Genomic DNA, 19,511 nt, shown 5'->3' with positions numbered 1-19,511 from the left:
TACAGCTCCAAGGTCTCTCACTTCTGTTGCCCCACACTTGCTGAAAAGCCAGCTGGAGTTCAGGAAGGAGGTTTGTCATGAGCCGCTGTTGTACACACAAAGCACTATCACTTGCACTGACACAGACAGTAGGATTGACTTACATAAAGCCTTTTAGACTGGAGATAAAGCAGACCATTATTTCTGTATCTTCGCACCAGCTGGAAAACAAAAAGCAAACCCTGCCCTGGAGTTGCCTCCCCTTCCCACTGCCTTTGCAGGGCCTCTTGCAATCACTCTATCTTCTGACCTTTGGTTTCCCTTAGCTCTCTTCTCCATGCAGCCAATGCGTCCCTGACACAAAGCAGCACACATCCCATCTGTACTCACTGCCACTCAGTGAACTACCATGCAACCCAGCTGCAGAGAGGGAGAAGCAGGAACAGGGAGGACAGACCAGCATTTGGCTGCTCATGGACATTGTCCAGCGGAGAACTCCCCCCTCCCAAACTGCTGCTTTAGGATTTATGAAGTGTCATGCCCAAAAGTATGCTTAACTTTCTAAGTTTCATATTTTCACAGACTCAGAATAAAATGTATACAATTGACTTTAGAAAGGCTACAACTTGTGGACCTGGTCAGTTAACACAACTGAAGGAGCACAGGGAATCCCTCCCACCCTTTCTGGTAAAATTCAGCAGTGTGGAGAGAAAAGCAGCTCTTACAGTGTACAGCAACCATTTCCAGAATTTGAATTAAGGAAAAAAAAAAAAAAAAGATGCAAAATAAACAAGCAGGATCCTTTGCAAGAGAGTCTTTTTTACACATTTTACTCAATCTTCAAACACATAGCCAGAAAGTTCTTTTATGGAATGCTAAATACAGCTTGGAACAAATCCTTCTTGGCTAAAAAGATCTCGGATATGGCTATGAAGACTAAAGTCTTTCAGCAATACAAACTTTCTTTTCCCCTCAGTCCTGAAGCGAGACCTGGAAACACACAGTAGGGTTTGCCAGGTGCTGGACCTCCCCTCCACCCGCGGTGCTGCTGCATCCTACTACAGCACATCCATCAGCACACCAGGCAGCCACTGCTGGGATCGCTGGGGTGATCTATCGAGAGGTACTACACACATGAGTAGAGAGCTGGCTAATGCACTTAGCAAGTCCCTTTAGAGACACCAAGCTTCACTTTGGTTCTTACTGTGTACCAAAGGTGTGAATTAATCAGTACTAGCATGCAGTCTAGCATGTTTTATTGATCAATCGATAATACTCTAGAAACCTACATCAAATCAAGACTCAAAAAAAAATACAAAGAGCCTGTGGTATTTTCTTGTGCATTTGATAACACTGCTCATGTTAGATCCAAATGCAGTCTCTTTTTGTGGAGTGACTCCTTCCCAAAGCTTTTGGAAACCCAGAGAAAGCAGCTTTCATCTTGTTCTTGTTTCAGTAACAAGAAGAAAAGACTCTAGTTTTTTCTACCTTTAAGATACACCACCAAAAACGTCAAAATAAAATCAACAAAATGTATATTTAGGTTGGATTCCATGAAAAGAAATTATATCCTTATAGCTGTTGTTCACTGGAGTTCGTACCACAGCTATGCACCCTCTCTATTGTTGGAAGGTTATTTTATATGCAACTAGTGCCAAGATCATTTGAACTGTCTCACTATCTGACAGCATGGATCATAGAATCATAGAATAATTAGGGTTGGAAAGGACCTTAAGATCATCTAGTTCCAAAACCCCTGCCATGGCCAGGGACACCCCACACTAAATCATGCCACCCAAGGCCTCATCCAACCTGGCCTTGAACACCGCCAAGGATGGAGCATTCACAACCTCCCTGGGCAACCCATTCCAGTGCCTCACCACCCTCACAGTAAAGAATTTCTTCCTTAGATCCAATCTAAACTTCCCCTGTTTAAGTTTTAACCCGTTACCCCTTGTCCTGTCACTACAGTCCCTGATGAATAGTCCCTCCCCAGCATCCTTGTAGGCCCCCTTCAGATACTGGAAGGCTGCTATGAGGTCTCCACGCAGCCTTCTCTTCTCCAGGCTGAACAGCCCCAACTTTCTCAGCCTCTCTTCATACGGGAGGTGCTCCAGTCCCCTGATCATCCTTGTGGCCCTCCTCTGGACTTGTTCCAACAGTTCCATGTCCTTTCTGTGTTGAGGACACCAGAACTGCACACAATACTCCAAGTGAGGTCTCACGAGAGCAGAGGAGAGGGGCAGGATCACCTCCTTCGACCTGCTGGTCATGCTCCTCTTGATGCAGCCCAGGATACAGTTGGCTTTCTGGGCTGCAAGCGCACACTGAAGCCGGCTCATGTTCATTTTCTCATCGACCAACACCTCCAAGTCCTTCTCCACAGGGCTGCTCTGAATCTCTTCTTTGCCCAACCTGTAGCTGTGCCTGGGATTGCTCCGACCCAGGTGTAGGACTTTGCACTTGGCATGGTTAAACTTCATCAGGTTGGCATCAGCCCAACTCACAAGCATGTCAAGGTCCCTCTGGATGGCATCCCTTCCCTCTAGCGTATCAACCGAACCACACAGCTTGGTGTCATCGGCAAACTTGCTGGGGGCGCACTCAATTCCACTGTCCATGTCACCAACAAAGATGTTGAACAAACCCAGAAACAAGAACAACACAGGATCTTCAATCACCTGTGCCTATCAGTTTAGCTGAGGTGGTGGAAAAGTGGGCATGCTTTAATGGGGCAGCTGTGTAGGTAGTAAATACTGCTCTTTATTCAGAGACCAGTTATTACAGAAAACAGCTGGCATTCATAGGACATTCTCAACCTTAGCATAAAAGCACAAACAGAAATGCAACCACCTCTGGTACAGAGCACCCCAGTCCCAGGGCAAGCAGGAACTGCTTTGCTACAGAACAAGTGCAAAAACTCCTACTCCTTTCAAAAGTAAAAAAGAAGTTTCTGTACCCAGTCAGATTTAAATCAAGGCACAAATAACTGGATTATCCTGAAACTTCCTGGCATCTAAAGGACGGGTGAAGTTAATCACACATGAAAATGCACTCAGTGTTTCAAGGGGTCCTGGGCTGCTTCTAGGACAGTTTGTGCTGCCAAAAAGTCCATCGCTTAACTATTCAGTTCTGTCAAGCTGAACAGGAGCAGAGCTGGACGCTGCAGTTCTGGGAATACCTGTGAGCTGTGCAGAACACCAGTAACTGACACAGAGCTTCTCAGGTTAGCAGTAGTGGCACAAAGAATCTGGGAAAAACCTCTGTCACAGAAAACCCTGCTGTGATGTGAGGCCACAAGGAAGAGGTTGCAGGAGACTCTCTGCTCCTGACTGCTAATGACAAGGAAAAGAAAACTGAGAGCTCTCAAAGCAAGTACATCTTGAACACAGCACCAAAACGATCTATTCTAAAAGAAGTCTAAGTCTTAAGCTGGAGGAAAAAAAGCCCTACACAAACCCCTAAAGGAAACACAAAACCCAAAGCAAGCAAACCCTAATAGAGCATATTTGGAGCCAGGATGCTCACTGTTGTAGATCCACTGACTTAAGCTGTTAAAATGGATGTGACATAAGAACTTTAGATCTGTTTTTACTGGATGCATTTATAGAAATCAGAAAAATTCAGATTTTATAAGAAAAAAAAAGATACTTTCATAGCTGTAATTTTAAATTCACTGTCATAAAATATCTGTTGGAAAGTATCCTTTTTGTGGTTTTCCTAAAAGTGTAACTATTCAGTACATTATATTGATTTTAGCAGCTATTAAATACACCAAAGAAAATGTTCCTCCTCCTGAACATTTCTCAAGCAAACATCCCTGACAATTACTGCTGGCTATAATCTGCCCTAAATTGTCTAGATGTCTAGATGGTCTTTTGCTTTGATCTAATACATTTGTCCTAAGAATTACAATATAAAAGAGATAATCCACATCTCCTACAAAGGAAATGAAAATATTAAGGGGAAAAAAAAAACCCATAGCTGAAAGTTTTATGAAACAGCACTTCTCCAAAAATGTGGTGATAAAAACATCTTTTTTTTTTTTTTCTTAAATTTCTCTTATTTGCTGTTTTTATCTAGTCAGTCATATTGGCTGATGTTAAGGGTAAGAAACTGAGACAAGGAGGGAAGATGTTTCAATTTCTGTTAGACCAAAAGATCAAGGTAATCATGATGGGAAACTGGAAAATAAGCTGGAGTCCCTTCTGTCTCGCATGTTAATGGCAGGTTTGTTAACAAAATGACAAGCACAAGGCTATCAGCACAACACGACTCCTTCAGTTCCACTCTCAGTCACATATGTGCAACTCCAGGCTCCAGTGATTCCCATGAAACTGAAAACAGAGCTTAACTTTAAGAATCTGAGCTGCTTCTGACAATATAAGACAGAAACTGTGCAACTAGGCTTTGGGATCCCACATCAGCTGGCACACCTAGAAAATGGTAAATCTAGCAATACTATTTCTGAACAACACGTGGAGTCTTTTCTAAGTCTCTGGAGTGGGGAGTGTATTTTCTCTGTGCTGTTCATAAAGTATGTAGCACAAAAGGGGCCCCTAAACCCTGAACAAAGCCTCTCAACTCCCATTTGAATAATTACTAACAGAACTGAAAGGCAGGTTTCATAATGAGGTTATACCTACCGTATTTCATGGATGCAGCCATGTTCAAACATCTTAGAATATACTGGCATACTTCCCTTATTTTGTAGGAAAATTCAACTGACATAGAGCAAGTGATGGGTTAACAATATCTCTGAAGCTGCTGACAGTGCAGTATGCCCAGGTGTTTGCTAAAAGCTACAGAAATAGAAGTCATATTACAGCACCCCAGACAGCGTCAGAAGGTACAGCAATCCCAACATATTAATTGAGAACAGAGGAAAAACATATAAATAAATACAGTTTGTTTGTCAAATTCACCTGTGTTCATCTTTTTTTTCATGCAGAGCCCACATTCTGTGCCTTAAGACAATATCCACATTCTCTGCCTAAAGACAGTATCTAAATTTTGATTTTTAAGCTTAATGCATACTTCATCAAGTGATACAAGACAATGGTTGAGTAAACTGTTGTAAAGTAGTATTGCTTTAAAAGCGAATACGTTGTAAAAGATATATAAGTTCACTAACTTATATCCCATTTAATGTTATTTTCCAGCGTAATTTAGCTGTCCAATAAAGCTGCTTTCATGTTCAGCACTTTTTAAAAGATCTTAACAATTACTTCATAAAGATCTAGAAAACATATCCTGAGTGTCATAAAGAGCTCCAACAATATTTAAGGACTGCTTTAAAATAACTTGACATAATTGGATAGACACTAAAATATTTAATACCCAAACAAGCCTTTGAAACAAATCACAAAGCAAAGCTATTATATCATGGTGACCCCAGTTATTGCACAGGCTAGAAGAAAAGGTAAAAATATATGAATGGTAAGATAAAGCACTCTACCACATATATATTTTTGTCCATAACTCCTGACATTGTGAAGACAGGCAACATGAGAAAATAACGATAAAAATATATTAGTGTTATAAGCATAAGCAGAGGTTCTGTCATAACTGCAAGGCAGCTCTAGTTGATGAAGCACCTTCAACACAGGCACAGTTACTGCACTAGAATTTTCAATTTTATGTAATATAGGGATTTCTTCATCCCTTCTTCTAGCTTCCTTAAACATTCTTCATACATTGTTGTGTATCATATTTAATCATTAGATAGAGATGGAAACCTGCATGTTCATACAGATAGCATACATTTATTGAAAGCTAAGCAGGAGTTCAGAATACTAGATTTTTATCAAAATGCTCAGATCACCTCCTGAAGTAATTTTTTTTTTGGATGGGCAGGTTAAATATAATTTTTCACCCTGTAGCATCATGGCATGTAAATTCTGCTCCTGAGGTAGCTCTTTTCAAGACCATGTAAATATGTGCCCAACACAAATTCACATTCATGACTAAACTTTCAGAAAACATTTGGAAATAATTTCAATTCTCCCTCAGCAAAAAAAAAAACCAACATTACAAACTAACCATCGCTAAGAAAAGGACAGCTTTCAACCCTGTCATGACTTCACTTCTGGGTAAAAGACTATGCATTCCAAATCAAAAGCCATCCTTAATTTACTTATTTGGTAAACTGACAGCTTTATACTACATCCATCATTGCTATGACTGTGTACTCCTCCCCTGTAATTTGTGATCACAAAACTCAATTCATTTCCCATATAGAAAAACTTAAAAATGTATGTCCAGTTCATTTCAGCCACTGATACAACCTTTCACTCTGAACTTAGCCTTGTATTTCAGCTCCGAGTTCTCCTTCACATAACCCAGGGTAATAAAACCTCGAGTCTGCATTTGCAATTGCTTACATGTATTAACTTTCCGATCTCTGCTCTATGCAACTTGCACTTAAAAGTGTTTTGTACCATGAAGTCGGAAGCATGGCAACCATAGTTAACACCAGAAATTGCTACAAAAGAGACTTTTCCAGGCATAATTGCAAGTTGCTGCTCATGTCCACTGCAGTGGTCTTTTTCAGTCTTAGTGACAGATCACTGATTCTGCTCACTTTGTATCCATCAATGCATGTTCCCAGCACAGCACAGCTCCTGGAGGGGGTAGCTGGTTTGTAGACTACAGTGTAAACGCTAACAAAGATATACTGTAGAAAGGTGTACATATAGTATTGCTGCCAGCTGGTACAGAACCAACATTCTGTCTTATTTAAAACCACTCAATCACCCAGTCTTCACTTTACAGCAATATTCTGAGGCCATACTTGAATATAAAACAGCCACTCTGAATGAAACAAACGTCTGCAACAATGTCAAGAAGTCAAATTTTTGTAAAGCTGCATATATTTAAGAGCAAAAGCGTGGAGCTGGTAAGTACCACAAAAGAGGTCAAGGTGTGGAAGTGGAAACCAGAATATCAGTCCTGAAGACATTGATGCAGAAACATGAAGGCCTTTTGGTTCAGTTCTAACTGCTACTTGAAGGAAGACCAAAATCAGAAAATATGATCTGCTACCATGATAATTGTATTTCCTTAACCAAACTCAGGTACCAGGGATCCTTTATGAAATCTTCCAGGCAAACAGGCTATTAAGCACTGCATTATACAACTAAATGGAAAATTCATTCCAAGACAATGATGTGTTTACCTTCACATAGAGATTACTTATAGTAGCATTGTCAGCACTTAAGGCAAACCATTCACAGTACATTAAGGAGGCAATTAGAGCAAAAACCATCTTCAGCATTATTGTTCTTACTAATTAGTAGTAGTATACAGGCACAAGAACATCAATAATAATATGAACAGTCAATTTGTACCCTCAACTTTCACGAAAAAGAAAACAAGTAAAATACATATTTTTGTCAAGAATTGAAACATGTATATTTAATGAGCTATCATCTACATTAGGCGTCCCTTGGGGGTTTTAACAAAACTGTTCAAATAATTAGACATTCACTTCCATTTCATTTGCTATTTTTTTTAATCCTGTAAACAAAATCCTCTAAAGGCATAGTAGGAATAGCCGTGATTTTTCAAAACACAAAATAATTCTGCATGCCCAGCCTGACAGCACTTGTAACAGCATTCTTTCAAAAAAATGCAACCATTCTTCATAAATTAAATAGTTTTTATTTAGTTCAGTCCCCCAGATTATCAATTACTTTTAGGAGAGGGACAAAATTTCAAGGACCAATATGGAGACTTGAGGAAGAGACAAAGACAGAGCTTGTAAGCGCAGATACAGAGGTTTAGGTTCCTTGCCAAAGGGTGGATACTTACCTTCCCACTGGCCAGTCAGCACCAGAGTCCTGCTAATGACAATGTCAATCTCTCTAGCACCATACTGCACAGCCAGCTTTATTTCAGCCAGTTTGATTTCTAGAGGAGTTTGTCCAGATGGAAACCCACCAGCCACTAGCAAGAAAGGAGATACAGGTAGAGGAAAGAAAATGTTTTATAAATTGACCATAAAATTGCAAATACCTCTAATACACCAAAGAGTTTGAAAGTTGTTTTGTTTTTTTATCTATAACGTAATCCAAACAAACTAAAGGCATCTTATCCTACCCTCTCTTCATTCACAAGAAGCATTAGCTCTTTCCTCAAGAACCAATGTCCAGCAAGATACTAAGTGCATCTTGCAAAAAGGTCTCTTTCATATGCCTTAATATTTTCCAAAGCAGTCTACATAAGAAAGCACAATAGCTATTGCTTCCAGCAGAATTGAGCAAACAAGGAGTGAACTCATAGATGAAGCAATACATACGTTTTTAATTCTTTCCAATTATTTTAAGTAATATTTCAAGCTAAATCCTAGTAATATGTTTAACAGCTAAAACATAGCAAAAATTGCTTTCAATGAGGTCTACTTCAGATTATGTTTATGATGTTTAAGTAGAAAACCCAAAGGTAACTTTGGAAATGGAAAAAATAATGGCTTTTTCAAAAGGCACACATATAAATGCATTTAGTACATATTTTTTCCTCTACACAACAATGAAACAACAAAAAAACCCACACATGGATCTTTGCATTAAACACCAGACCTAACTTCAAAGTTAGCTCTTGCTTTGAGCAGGAGGTTGAACCAGATGACATACAAAGCTCTCTTCCAACCTGTATAATTCTTTGATTCTATTTTTCGCTTATTGTAGATTCAAGACTTGTCTCTGGTGTGGTGAGTGGAGAGCTGGGGAGGGGAAGTGAGCAAGCAGCTGTATGGTGCTTAGTTGCCAGCTGGGGTTAAACCATGACACAGGATTACTCTTAAAAGACAAACAACTGATGGGGGGGGGAGGGAAGTGTATTAGAACTCCTAAAGCTCATACTGCATCGTTGTTATTATTATTATTGTTGTTATTGACTTAGCGTCTACTGTTACTTTGTCCCACACACTATCTCAATTTTTTCTATTTGGATGAAGAAAACAGTGATATATCTTAAGGACCTCTTTGAAGAGCTTCCAGCAAAATGGACTTGGCATTCCTGATAAGCTTGAAGGAAAACAAAAGATTATACCGGAAGCAAATTCTCCCCTCCATTCCCTTCCTTCCACCTGCCACCTTTCTACCTTACACTCTGAAACAATAGCAAGTCCAAACTGCTAGATCTTTCTACCTATTTTATAGCATCAATATATTTAACAGGATATTTTTGAATACAGCTTACCTGAAGCTACTGGTATGTTACAGCCAGCAGCCTTTAGGGCATTAACAGCATTGGTGACTCTTGCGGGATATACACAAACCGCTCCAACAGTAACACCTGCAAAAGCTACAGTTCACTTTTTCATACCTAGATTTCCACCTTCTCAAGTGCAATCACATTATGAGCATGTGTGCATTGTCCTCAGCTCCCACTTCTGCATTCTCACACAGATCTTAAGGACCTACACTAGAGTCGTCCGTTATACTGCTCAAACAGCTCAGGCAATTCTCCATATTGTTACTGCCCTCATGTTCCTTCACCTGACCCTGAAGCAAGTTTGCATTAGCAGGAGTTAAAACACCAAGATTTTTATAGATTCACTTTTTAATGCTAACACATACAGTTAAGACATACTTAGTCAGAAATTACTGCAAGAGAAACCACACTGCCAAGCTCTGTCCTTACTTGTTGAGCCCAGCAGCAACTGAGCAATCTTTATGATAATGCAGTCCTACTGCATTTCTAGTTAAAATGCTGTTCTCTCAAAGTCTTAGATAATTGACCTCATTTTTAATACTTCACCTGTCTGAAGAGTCCATAAATCAAAGTTTTAAAGTAAGACTAATCTTTGGTATTTTATGTCTATGGCTTAAAACCAGAGGCCTGATTTCCCTTTGGTTCTACATCATGTCTTCAATCAGTGGGCCAATGCCCATATAAAACTGAAATATTCCTAGTAAAAGCATGCCCCAAACGCCGTTGGGATTTTCTTTTTGTTAGATCATCATAAGACCAAAGTCAACTGCTATTCACTGATACATCAGTGATTACATGTGGAAAAATTCAGAAACACTGCTCAGCTATAAAGAGATTTTATTGGTAGTTATACTGACAGTCTCAATTAGCTCCAAAATTCTATTGTGGTCAGCCTTGGGTGTAACACTGGGACTTCAGATGAAGCCTCCTTGAGTAATGTCAATGAAAGTTTTACCACTTGTTCTTTAGGGCTGTCTTCTACCCCTTCAACTCGGTTGACTTCAACTCTGGGAATCCTGTGCGTGTACATATGAGTATATGCGACATGCACACAACCACCATTACAGGACTAATTTCTTAAAGTAGACCAGACTGCAAAGATGTCTCCTATCTTAACTACTGAAAAAAGCAGGTAATATATTCTGAAGGAAAAATAAGATGCTTAGGACTGTGGAATGCATCTTTTTGACAGGCAAAGTGGCAGGCTCGGTAGTTACAGAAACAGCAGCTAAGCATGAAATCCAGAGGACTCACATGAACACCCTCCCCTTCACCATTTTACTAATGAAATCAGCAAATTAACAGAATACTCAATTAGTTTCACCTTAGTGCACTGTTATTAAAAGACATACACTGAGGTCACACACTTGCAGCTTCCACATCATTAGCTATCATAACTTAGTGTTGCCCTGAGTCCATGCTCCACTTTGGTTGCCAAACAGAGAAGGGATTTTTCTCTCCTTACATTCTTATATTAACTCAAAGAAATATATACTTAGCAGTTAGAACTTAAGACAGCTGCTTTGAATAAGATCATATAGAACCTAGTTTGTTCTCTCAGGACAATTAGTTTTGCAGTGCTCCCGACCATAACTCCTTCCATTATAAGAAGAAGAGTCATCTTTACCACTTTCTGAAAATTGAACACTGAGGAAATGTAGACATTTTCCCTACAAAATACACACAACAAAAACTACCATACCTTTATCATGCATGTCCAAGGCTTTCAGCAGATCCTCTCTGATGGGATGCTTTGCTTTAAAACACAGTCTGTGAATACTTGAAGGAGTATCATCACCTGAAAGAGTGGTAAGGTCTATGCAGGTAACAGCTTTCAGCAGCCAAGGAGCCTACAAAGGGAGTGAAGAGAGGAATATCGTATTTCAGTTTATGCTTCCAAAGCCAAATTGACTTAGAAGATGCAGGAATCAAAAGCCTGGATCTCACTTCAAGAATGAGGAAACATATGGGATATGAGGAAACATAGAGGATATGCAAAGCATGGTTTATGAAGGACAGCATTGGCATATATTTGTTCATGTCTTGAGCAGTATCTAATGCTAGAGAAAGTATTTGGAATCAAAAGTTCATTCTCTCAAAATCAAAGGATCGAACTCCAGATTTTGGTGCAAATACTAACTACCAAATGGAACTCTGTAAGAATCAAACAAACATTTTTACCATGATAAAAAGCATCTTGTTTCAAATTTAATTCTGTAAGACAAAGATGAAAACACCACCTATGTGACAAACCTCACTGTTATAACATGCTCCATTCTATAAAGAATGTCTGTGTCTTTAAGGCTTGTATGCACAAGAAATTGTTTATGTGCTTCAGGAGGTGCACAGGTTTGCAATTGCCAGTAACTAGATGAGTTTACACATAAGCAATTTGCACACTTGCACGTCTGCATGCTTCTCCTGCTGTGACAGTGAAACATGGAATCAGCGGGGGGTAAGATTCCAAACTTCTTAAAACTTAGGGTCTATACTCCAGATGTTTCCACTTTCTTCTGTGTGAACAGGGAACAAAAAACATCTGTAATTATCTGGTGGGGAAAGAAAAAGTAAGCACTGTTTAGATGAAAATGCTACAGAATTTTGCTGAATAAAAATTGAGCTTAAGACATTATTTTGGAATATTTGTTGAAGGTCTTCCAGCAAATTCTCATTTACAGCAATGGCTTTGCAAAAAGCTGGCATCTCTTAGTGGGCACATGTTCAGCAAGGGGAGAGTTTGCAACAGCAAAGTCCTTTGAAGTCCATAAAGCTCCTCTTTGACTGCCCTCTGACACCGATATGCAGCAAAACTTGTTTCTGCATGGAGGTATTACTCTGCAAACCTTAAGTGGCTGGCCAGCCTACAAACCTTTCACACTTCGCTGACAGGAGTCTCCTTTCTGAACTTGCAGTAAATGTTACATTGAAAGCTGCTTTGGGGTGACTGAATGAAGTAATGAACCATTATTGGAATCAGTTAGTCAAAGCCTGACTGCTTGTTACTAACTGATTTCTACTTTCACTCTCTAATCCTTCAAAATGGGTTTCACGTTAAATGGTTTTCAGTTTCTTTTACTTGGATTTTTTTTTATCTTTCCTTCGAAGGAATTTCTGTCTCATCTGTTGTGACATGAATCATAAAGTCATCGAGGCAGATGTGTTCAAGGAGTTCCAAGAACTGGTATGAACTTCATTCTTTCCAAAAAGGAGTTTTCAGATATGTATTTGGAAATGGGCTTCAAAATTTGAACCTGTGGAGCTGCTTAACCTGAAGCACATAAAGGTTCAAAACCACCCGTGTAAAATAAACAGCACATGACTATCCTGCAATGACAGTGTTCAAACACAGGAGAGATGCTTCTGGCATTCTTCAAAGTAAAACCTTACTTGAGTAGCTCAGTATCAGTGTTACTACACAGGAGATTGCAGAAGCATTAGTAATTAAACATTTGTCCTACAGCCATATTGAGGGAGTGACACTAAATCTCTTTCTTCCCCACAACTCTTTGTAATCAAAGTCTGTGGCTCTCTGTGTCTTTGTTCTTTATACAGTAACTTTGGTCAGATCAGCAGACTTATTTTTTATATTACTTCACCTGCAGTACCTGAAGATAGACAAGATTGTGGAATACCCTCTGGATTTTCTCACTGACACCATTTCCCAACCCAGAGCTACTGGACTGCTAAACTGGTATCAAGTGACCTTTTTATAGATAAGAAATTGAAGAAATGTTGAGCTGGAGTCTAATTTTCCTAGTTTATATCCATTTTTTATTTAATCATCACATTCAAAGACGAAATTTTCAGGTTCACATAACAGGTAGGAACATTTTTTTTCTATCACCTTCCAGTAGGACCTTACAGCTGCATCAAATTATCCCCAGCTGTCATCTGCAACATCTGCATTCATTGTGAACGCAGCTTCAGCCATCACAGAATGGCTGCCCAACATGCTAAGCTCAGGATGCCAACTGGTCTGAACAGCTTTTTTAAGAATTAAGGTATAGCTAAATGATTCTTGCTTTATTCTATTATGTTGCACTGTTAAGACTGATCCTTCATTATCCCCTTCCTCCTGCTCCCAGGTTTTCAGTTACTGTTGCAAGTAAATGACTTAGCATGCAGAGGGGAGGAATCACACATATTTGCTTGCGGAACAGCTGTTTGGTGAATGAGGAATCAATTTGTCCTTTGGACCAGGGTTGAGAGCTCACTGGGACCTCCTGCACTGCTGTATGGCTTTTTTCAGACCTTGCCCTTGCTGAAGGCTGCCAAAGCATTCATGACATCCTGCAGCCAGCTCTGCTTGCTGTTCCCCTTCCTGTCCTGACACTGGGGCAGCAGAAGCCAGCACATGGCCATGCCTCACCTACTCTGCTTTGCAGAACACACTACCTTAATGCTGCTGACCTGATGGTTTTGAATTATGATTCTCATGTACAAACTGAAGAAACAACAATGCACACCAGGCCAGTATCTGTCAACTCTGCCAGGAGGGCAGCAATCAGCAGAGGCTGAAGGTAACTGCCAAGACAGCTTGAACGTGTGTGTCAATGAATACAAGTCAGCCTTGAAAAAAAGTTCATTTGCACCACTGGCTTTAGCAATAGTTTACGTGAACCTATTTTATATTATATAGAAACTAGCCAATCATTTACCTTATCTGAGGAGTTGAGATGTCAATCCCTTTAACTGTAGTAGGCTCTTCCCCCCCCCCACTCTTGAGTGCCATAGCCTGTCAGGATTTTTGAGTTTTAGGTAAGAACTACTTAAGAAATCACACATGTTGGGGATGTTTAAGTAAAGAAAAATCATCCAGGTAGGTCAAACTTGACAGGGATCATGATCATATCTTACAGCTTCAAAATTAAAAAAAAAGAAGTCAGCATGCAGAGAAGCCTGTCTGGGAAACAGAATAAATGTGGTAGTATAGTAATATACAATTTAATCCACTCATGAATAAAGATGACTTAAATTCATTTGCGGTTTTGCCACTCATGAGTTATAAGGTTTTTAACTTGTTTGGATAAATGCATCACCTTATTCCATCCCACCATCATCAAATACAAATTATTACAATAAGACATGGACAAGCACATCTTTTAAGTTTACATGTATCTTGAAAAAAATTCAATATTGCAGCCTGGAGAGGGAGAGTGACTGCTTTAAAAATACAGGAACAGAATGCATAAAAAGAGCACTTACTTGCCAATTACCTTTCACAGTTCTCCATTTTTTAATTTGTTCTGCATGCCTTACAACTTCAGGTCGATTCACATACACTTTTGAGATCCAGCCAAGTTCTGGAGTGGGAAAAGAAAAAAAGTCTTATCTATTCCTGTGTCCTTTTAAGTTATGGTGTGGGACTTCAGTAGAAAGTTGTAGCTTGGTTTGGACACTCTGAAGAGCATGTTGTGCTTTCATGTACTTTAAAGGGCTTGAGTACTTACCACTCATCCAAGATACCGTAATAGCATTAACTTCTGTTAGGGTACGATCTGTGGACTGGATGTTTCACACAGAAGGTTTTGTTTGTTATTACAACTGAATTACTGCTGATGAGAGAGACTACGTTGCAGTCCTGGACTATGAAGGTTTTTTTAAACATGTAGCATATTAAAAAAAAATCCACAAAGCAGCCTTCTGCCACTGCTTGATGATTTACTTCTGGATTCCACAACACCGTAACATTTATTCAGTCCTTTGCTTGTCTGGTGGTACCCAGGATGCAACAGCAATTTTGTGTGCATGAATCCTTGTTTACAGGAACTGTACCCCACATGGTCATGAAAACTTCTGGACAGATGTTGCATAATAAAGCACTTGGGTATTATTGTCTAGAGATAATTTTACTGAATTTGCTACTAGAGGCTGATTATCTGAATAACTGCAAGTTTCCAAAACCACTGAACTCCTAGGCAACATACCTGCCTACAAGCTGCTGAGATGCATGCCTGCCTAAGAAGTGTTCACCTTGCCAAGCACTCCAGAGGACTCGGAGCAAGGTGTTACATGTGTGAATTCCTTGAAGTGCCCACTGCAGGCAACCTGGCTCACAACTTCAATGAGCTTCAGTATCCATAAACAACCAGATACAGAGACAAGTTGATGCTCAACATTTACTAAAACAATGTAATCGTCTAAAACCAGAAGGGACACTGCTTAACAAAGGGTAATTGATGGATAAAGGAGAAATCAGGATCCAGGTTCATGAATCTTTAAAGTTCTGCTTAATATGATAAACCAAAGGTGTAATTTTGAATATTAATAAACAAAAACTGCTCACATAAGTACACTGGAAAAAGAGATCAGAATATCTTTAAAACCCCTCATGTCCCAAAACATAATTCTAAATACTAATCATATCAGCAATCCATGAAAATACTCTGAAGAACATCAACAATCATTAACTGCCAATCATCAGCAAATCATCACCATCAATCATCAAGTATCATCATCAGTTAACATCAGTATATGGACATGGGTTTAGATACTAACAGATAATAATTCTGTGTGACTATTAAGAGCATATCATCTCTATGAGCCTTCACCACCGTATTAAACTTGCATTTCCCTCAAGCACATTGATTAAAAAGGTTTAAAACATTAAGGAAAAAAAAAAATCTGATAGCCAAAAATCACTAAATTTGTGCAGAAATCTTATCCTAATTTTTTGTCTTCCTACTTCATATTTTAATAGCTAAAAAAAGGGCAGAGCTAATATACTACCTGAAGTATGTGTAAATACAAGCTTGTTTTCCTAATTAGACTTACAAAAAGCTCTGCAGAAGCCACTTTAGGGTAAAGATGATTCAATGGAAATGCAGGACAAAGGTATGAAACACAGCTAAGCAAGACATTCCAAGCACTCTAAGCCCCCTTGCTCCCACTTCCCTATTAGGACATACCAGCAGTTAAACGAGCAGTACCTACAACATCAAAATGTTGGGCAAAATCAGAAAAAGTAAATCCAAAAAGGAATCTCAAAGGAATCCTAATGAATTTAAGGATTTCGTTCGCGTCACTTTAGCTTCAGCCTCACTGTATGGCAACAAAGAAAAAGAGGAGCTTGCGAAGTCGCAATCAGTTGAACAACAAACCCTCATTTCTCCTCTCCACTTTCAAAGCCACAGGCTTATCTAGTCTGCCCCCAAAAGCAAGAAGCTTAACTGACATGTAGAAAGGAGGTGAGAAAACCTATTGCTACAAAACCTATGACTACTTTCCTTCTTTTTGAGTATCAAGAAATACAGATCACACAAAGTTGAAATATAAACTAGTGAAACTTCTACATTGGCTTAAGCTCTACGCACTATGTAACACGTTTTACCCTCTGTTTTCCATAACTCAAGGCTAGTGATGAAGGCAGGCAACACACGGCAACTCAGTAAGGTCTAATATCTAATTTTTGTGCCTGAGATTCAAGTTTCCTTGAAAGACCACAGAATTTAGATCCCCAAGGGTTTGCTTTTTATTGACTGTGGGATATCGAACCACTGTGCACAGAAAAGAAAGTTTTTAAGAAAACCTAAAATAAAAAAATAAAAAATCGCTTAACAAAAAATGAGAACTCCATCCTGTCTGCAGAACTCAATGTGAGACATTATGCAGTTTACTAAAGGATATAAAATGGTGTAAATAATAAAACCCACGGCGAGGAAGGACAAAGGTTCTGTTAATATGAAGGAGCAGATGGGGACTTCTATCTAACACAGACCTTTTATTCAAGCCCACTTCTCCATTAATTAAAGCAGTGGGCAAATGAAAACATATATGTCTCAGCGTAATTGTCTCTAAATAGACATTCAAAGTTTGCCATGTGAGGTCTCATAAAATCTTTGAATGTGCTTCTATTCAAAAATATCACTCAATTCCAGCTCTTTTTTTTTTTTTTTTTCCCCACTTGCATTAAAAATCACAATAAAACCATTATTTGAAATAGCACTGCCTCCCTTTGGATTCTCCCCCTCCCCCAGTCCCCCAAGCTTTATGATTTAGTATCTGGCTAAGGAAAACTATATTTAATTAGTCTCATTAACCTTGCAGTGTGAACACGTCTCTTTTTTCCTTTTTTTTTTTTTTTTTTTTTTTTTAAATAAGTCATCTGCTAGTCATCTGCACAGTCGTGTGGCTTCACGGATAAAAGTAATTAAAGCAGTTACACTACAGCTAATTAGCCAATATTCTGTAATCACTCTTCAAGTTTACTTTTTTTCTCCGAAGACATTTGGAAAAATCATATTCAACAGGAAATTCATCTCCTCTCTTCGCAGAACATGAATCCAAAAATACCAAGCATTTCCTCAGAAAACAATAAATAAACCCACTTCATTAGTATAATTACATAAATATCTAAGATAGCTAACACATTCCTCATAAAACAGACTAAGCTCTTCAGAAGCTTAAAAAAAAATGTGTAGATGGCATCCCTTCAGATGGTGGAACAGAAAGCTCAAGGATGCCTGAGGCGGTAACTTCACAAGCATTTTAAGGCAGCACTGTCCCCAAAAGAAGCTGCCCCCCCAACTGGTTATTTCCTCCTCCGTGCCAGAAACAGCATGTGTGCTCCTGCTCTTACCATGAACACATGATAAAATGGGTAAGGGAAGCGATGAAAGCTGTTATTTATAGAGAAGCCGGTGAAACTGTGTCCTGAACCTTTAGTGGAGAAATGAGGTGTTCACCTGGACACAGGCTGACCCCAGCTGGCCATGCAGAGCTGAGCAAAGCCACTGAAGAGAGAAGAAAGGCTTCAGGATCAGGCATTGTTACAGTTATCTTACCATGTAAGCTGTTCAGAGGCTTAAGGGTTATTCAGTTTCTTCAAGACAGAAGCTGTAGCTATTTTTCCGTAGTAACTCTTGCTATGGACCTCTTATTTTCTTTATACGAGAGAAGTTCAGTTTCCAAGTCATTAGCATTCACATACTCAAAGCAGGACACCAAGGCATGAGCCCTGAACTAGAAATCAGTTCTACTACCTTGTGACATTAGTGAAATTGCCATGGATCACATGAAATAGATGACAGCATCCTCCAAAGCATTTCAAAACCCACTGACAAGCCTCTCCTCAGGAAGCAAGCTGCAGGACAACAGGAGCTTGGTTTCCTGCAGGTCCAGGTCCTCTGCTGCTCCTTCTCTTCTTCGCTGGCTCCAGAGACTGCTCCTCGCTCCAATAACCCAGTTGTCCTGTTATGGTCCTTATGACCATGGAGTAAACAGGACCTTCTTACTTGCATAAACTGTCCATAGTCTTCCCCCCAAAAAAAAGAGGTCATGAAAAGTCATGTAATTGCTGAACTATGCCTGCCTTCCCCTCAACAGAGGAACTAATCTGGTCTCTCCATCCAGCAACTTACTTATTTCTGAGACATCTAGCTGTCCTTCAAATTTGATTAAAATTATTCAGCAGATTCAAAAGGTGTTAGAATGGATTGGTGAAGAAACAGAGCCACAGTACAGGCTAAAACCATCTATTAATATATTAGAACAGAATTACACTGTCTTGAAAAGGGATGCAACACTTCATTATCTAAATGCCACTTGCCAACAGGCTAGCTCTCACATGTAAATGGCTCAGAAATACCAACTATAATTAAAAGTATCAATTGAAACATAATGAATGTATTTCTGGCCCTTCAACTAGAGGGGCTGAGCAACATGGATAGGTTTTTACTTTTTTAGAATATAAGAACATGAGCCGGCAGTGTGTACTCGCAGCCCAGAAAGCCAACTGTATCTTGGGCTGCATCCAAACGAGCAAGGCCAGCAGGTCAAGGGAGGTGATCCTGCCCTTCTACCCTGCTCTGGTGAGACTCCACTTGAAGTACTGTGTGCAGTTCTGGTGTCCTCAGTACAAGAAAGACATGGACTTCTTGGAGAGTCCAGAGGATGGCTACGAAAGTGATCAGAGATCTGGAGCACCTTTCTTAGAGGAAAGGCTGAGAGAGTTGTTCCGCCTGCGGAAGACTCCAGGAAGACCTTATTGTGGCCTTTCAGTCCTTAAAAGAGGCCTGTGAGAAAGATGGAGAGAGACTTTTTAGCAGGGCCTGTTGAGGTGGGACAAGGGGTAATGGTTTTAAACTAAGAGAAGGGAGATTCAGACTAAATATGTTGAAGACATTTTTTACGATGAGGATGGTGAAACACTGGTACAGGCTGCCCAGACAGCTGGTGGATGTGCCATCCCCGGAGACATTCAAGGCCAGGCTAGATATGGTTCTGAGCAACCTGGTCTAGTTGAAGATGTCCCTGCTCATTGCAGAGGGTTGGACTAGATGACCTTTGAAGGTCCCTTCCAACCCAAACTATTCTAT

General features: G+C 39.6%; 1 protein-coding gene across 1 annotated transcript in view; it reads right to left on the bottom strand.

Annotated features, from left to right (window-relative positions):
- The window catches only part of DERA (deoxyribose-phosphate aldolase), a gene marked incomplete at its 5' end in the record, with an annotated part of 54,371 nt that overhangs the window by 30,364 nt on the left and 4,496 nt on the right, over positions 1 to 19,511 (bottom strand). The window contains 4 exons of the mRNA XM_080629171.1: positions 7,792 to 7,926; positions 9,181 to 9,276; positions 10,898 to 11,045; positions 14,401 to 14,498. Of these exons, the coding sequence (XP_080485297.1) occupies positions 7,792 to 7,926; positions 9,181 to 9,276; positions 10,898 to 11,045; positions 14,401 to 14,498 (477 nt within the window). The remainder of the gene's footprint in view (positions 1 to 7,791; positions 7,927 to 9,180; positions 9,277 to 10,897; positions 11,046 to 14,400; positions 14,499 to 19,511) is intronic.

Source organism: Psittacula echo, assembly GCF_963264785.1.
Source record: "Psittacula echo genome assembly, chromosome: 1".
Taxonomy (NCBI): Eukaryota; Metazoa; Chordata; class Aves; order Psittaciformes; family Psittacidae; genus Psittacula; species Psittacula echo.
The sequence above is the reverse complement of the archived record's forward strand: the minus strand, read 5'-3'. Positions and strand labels throughout refer to the sequence as shown.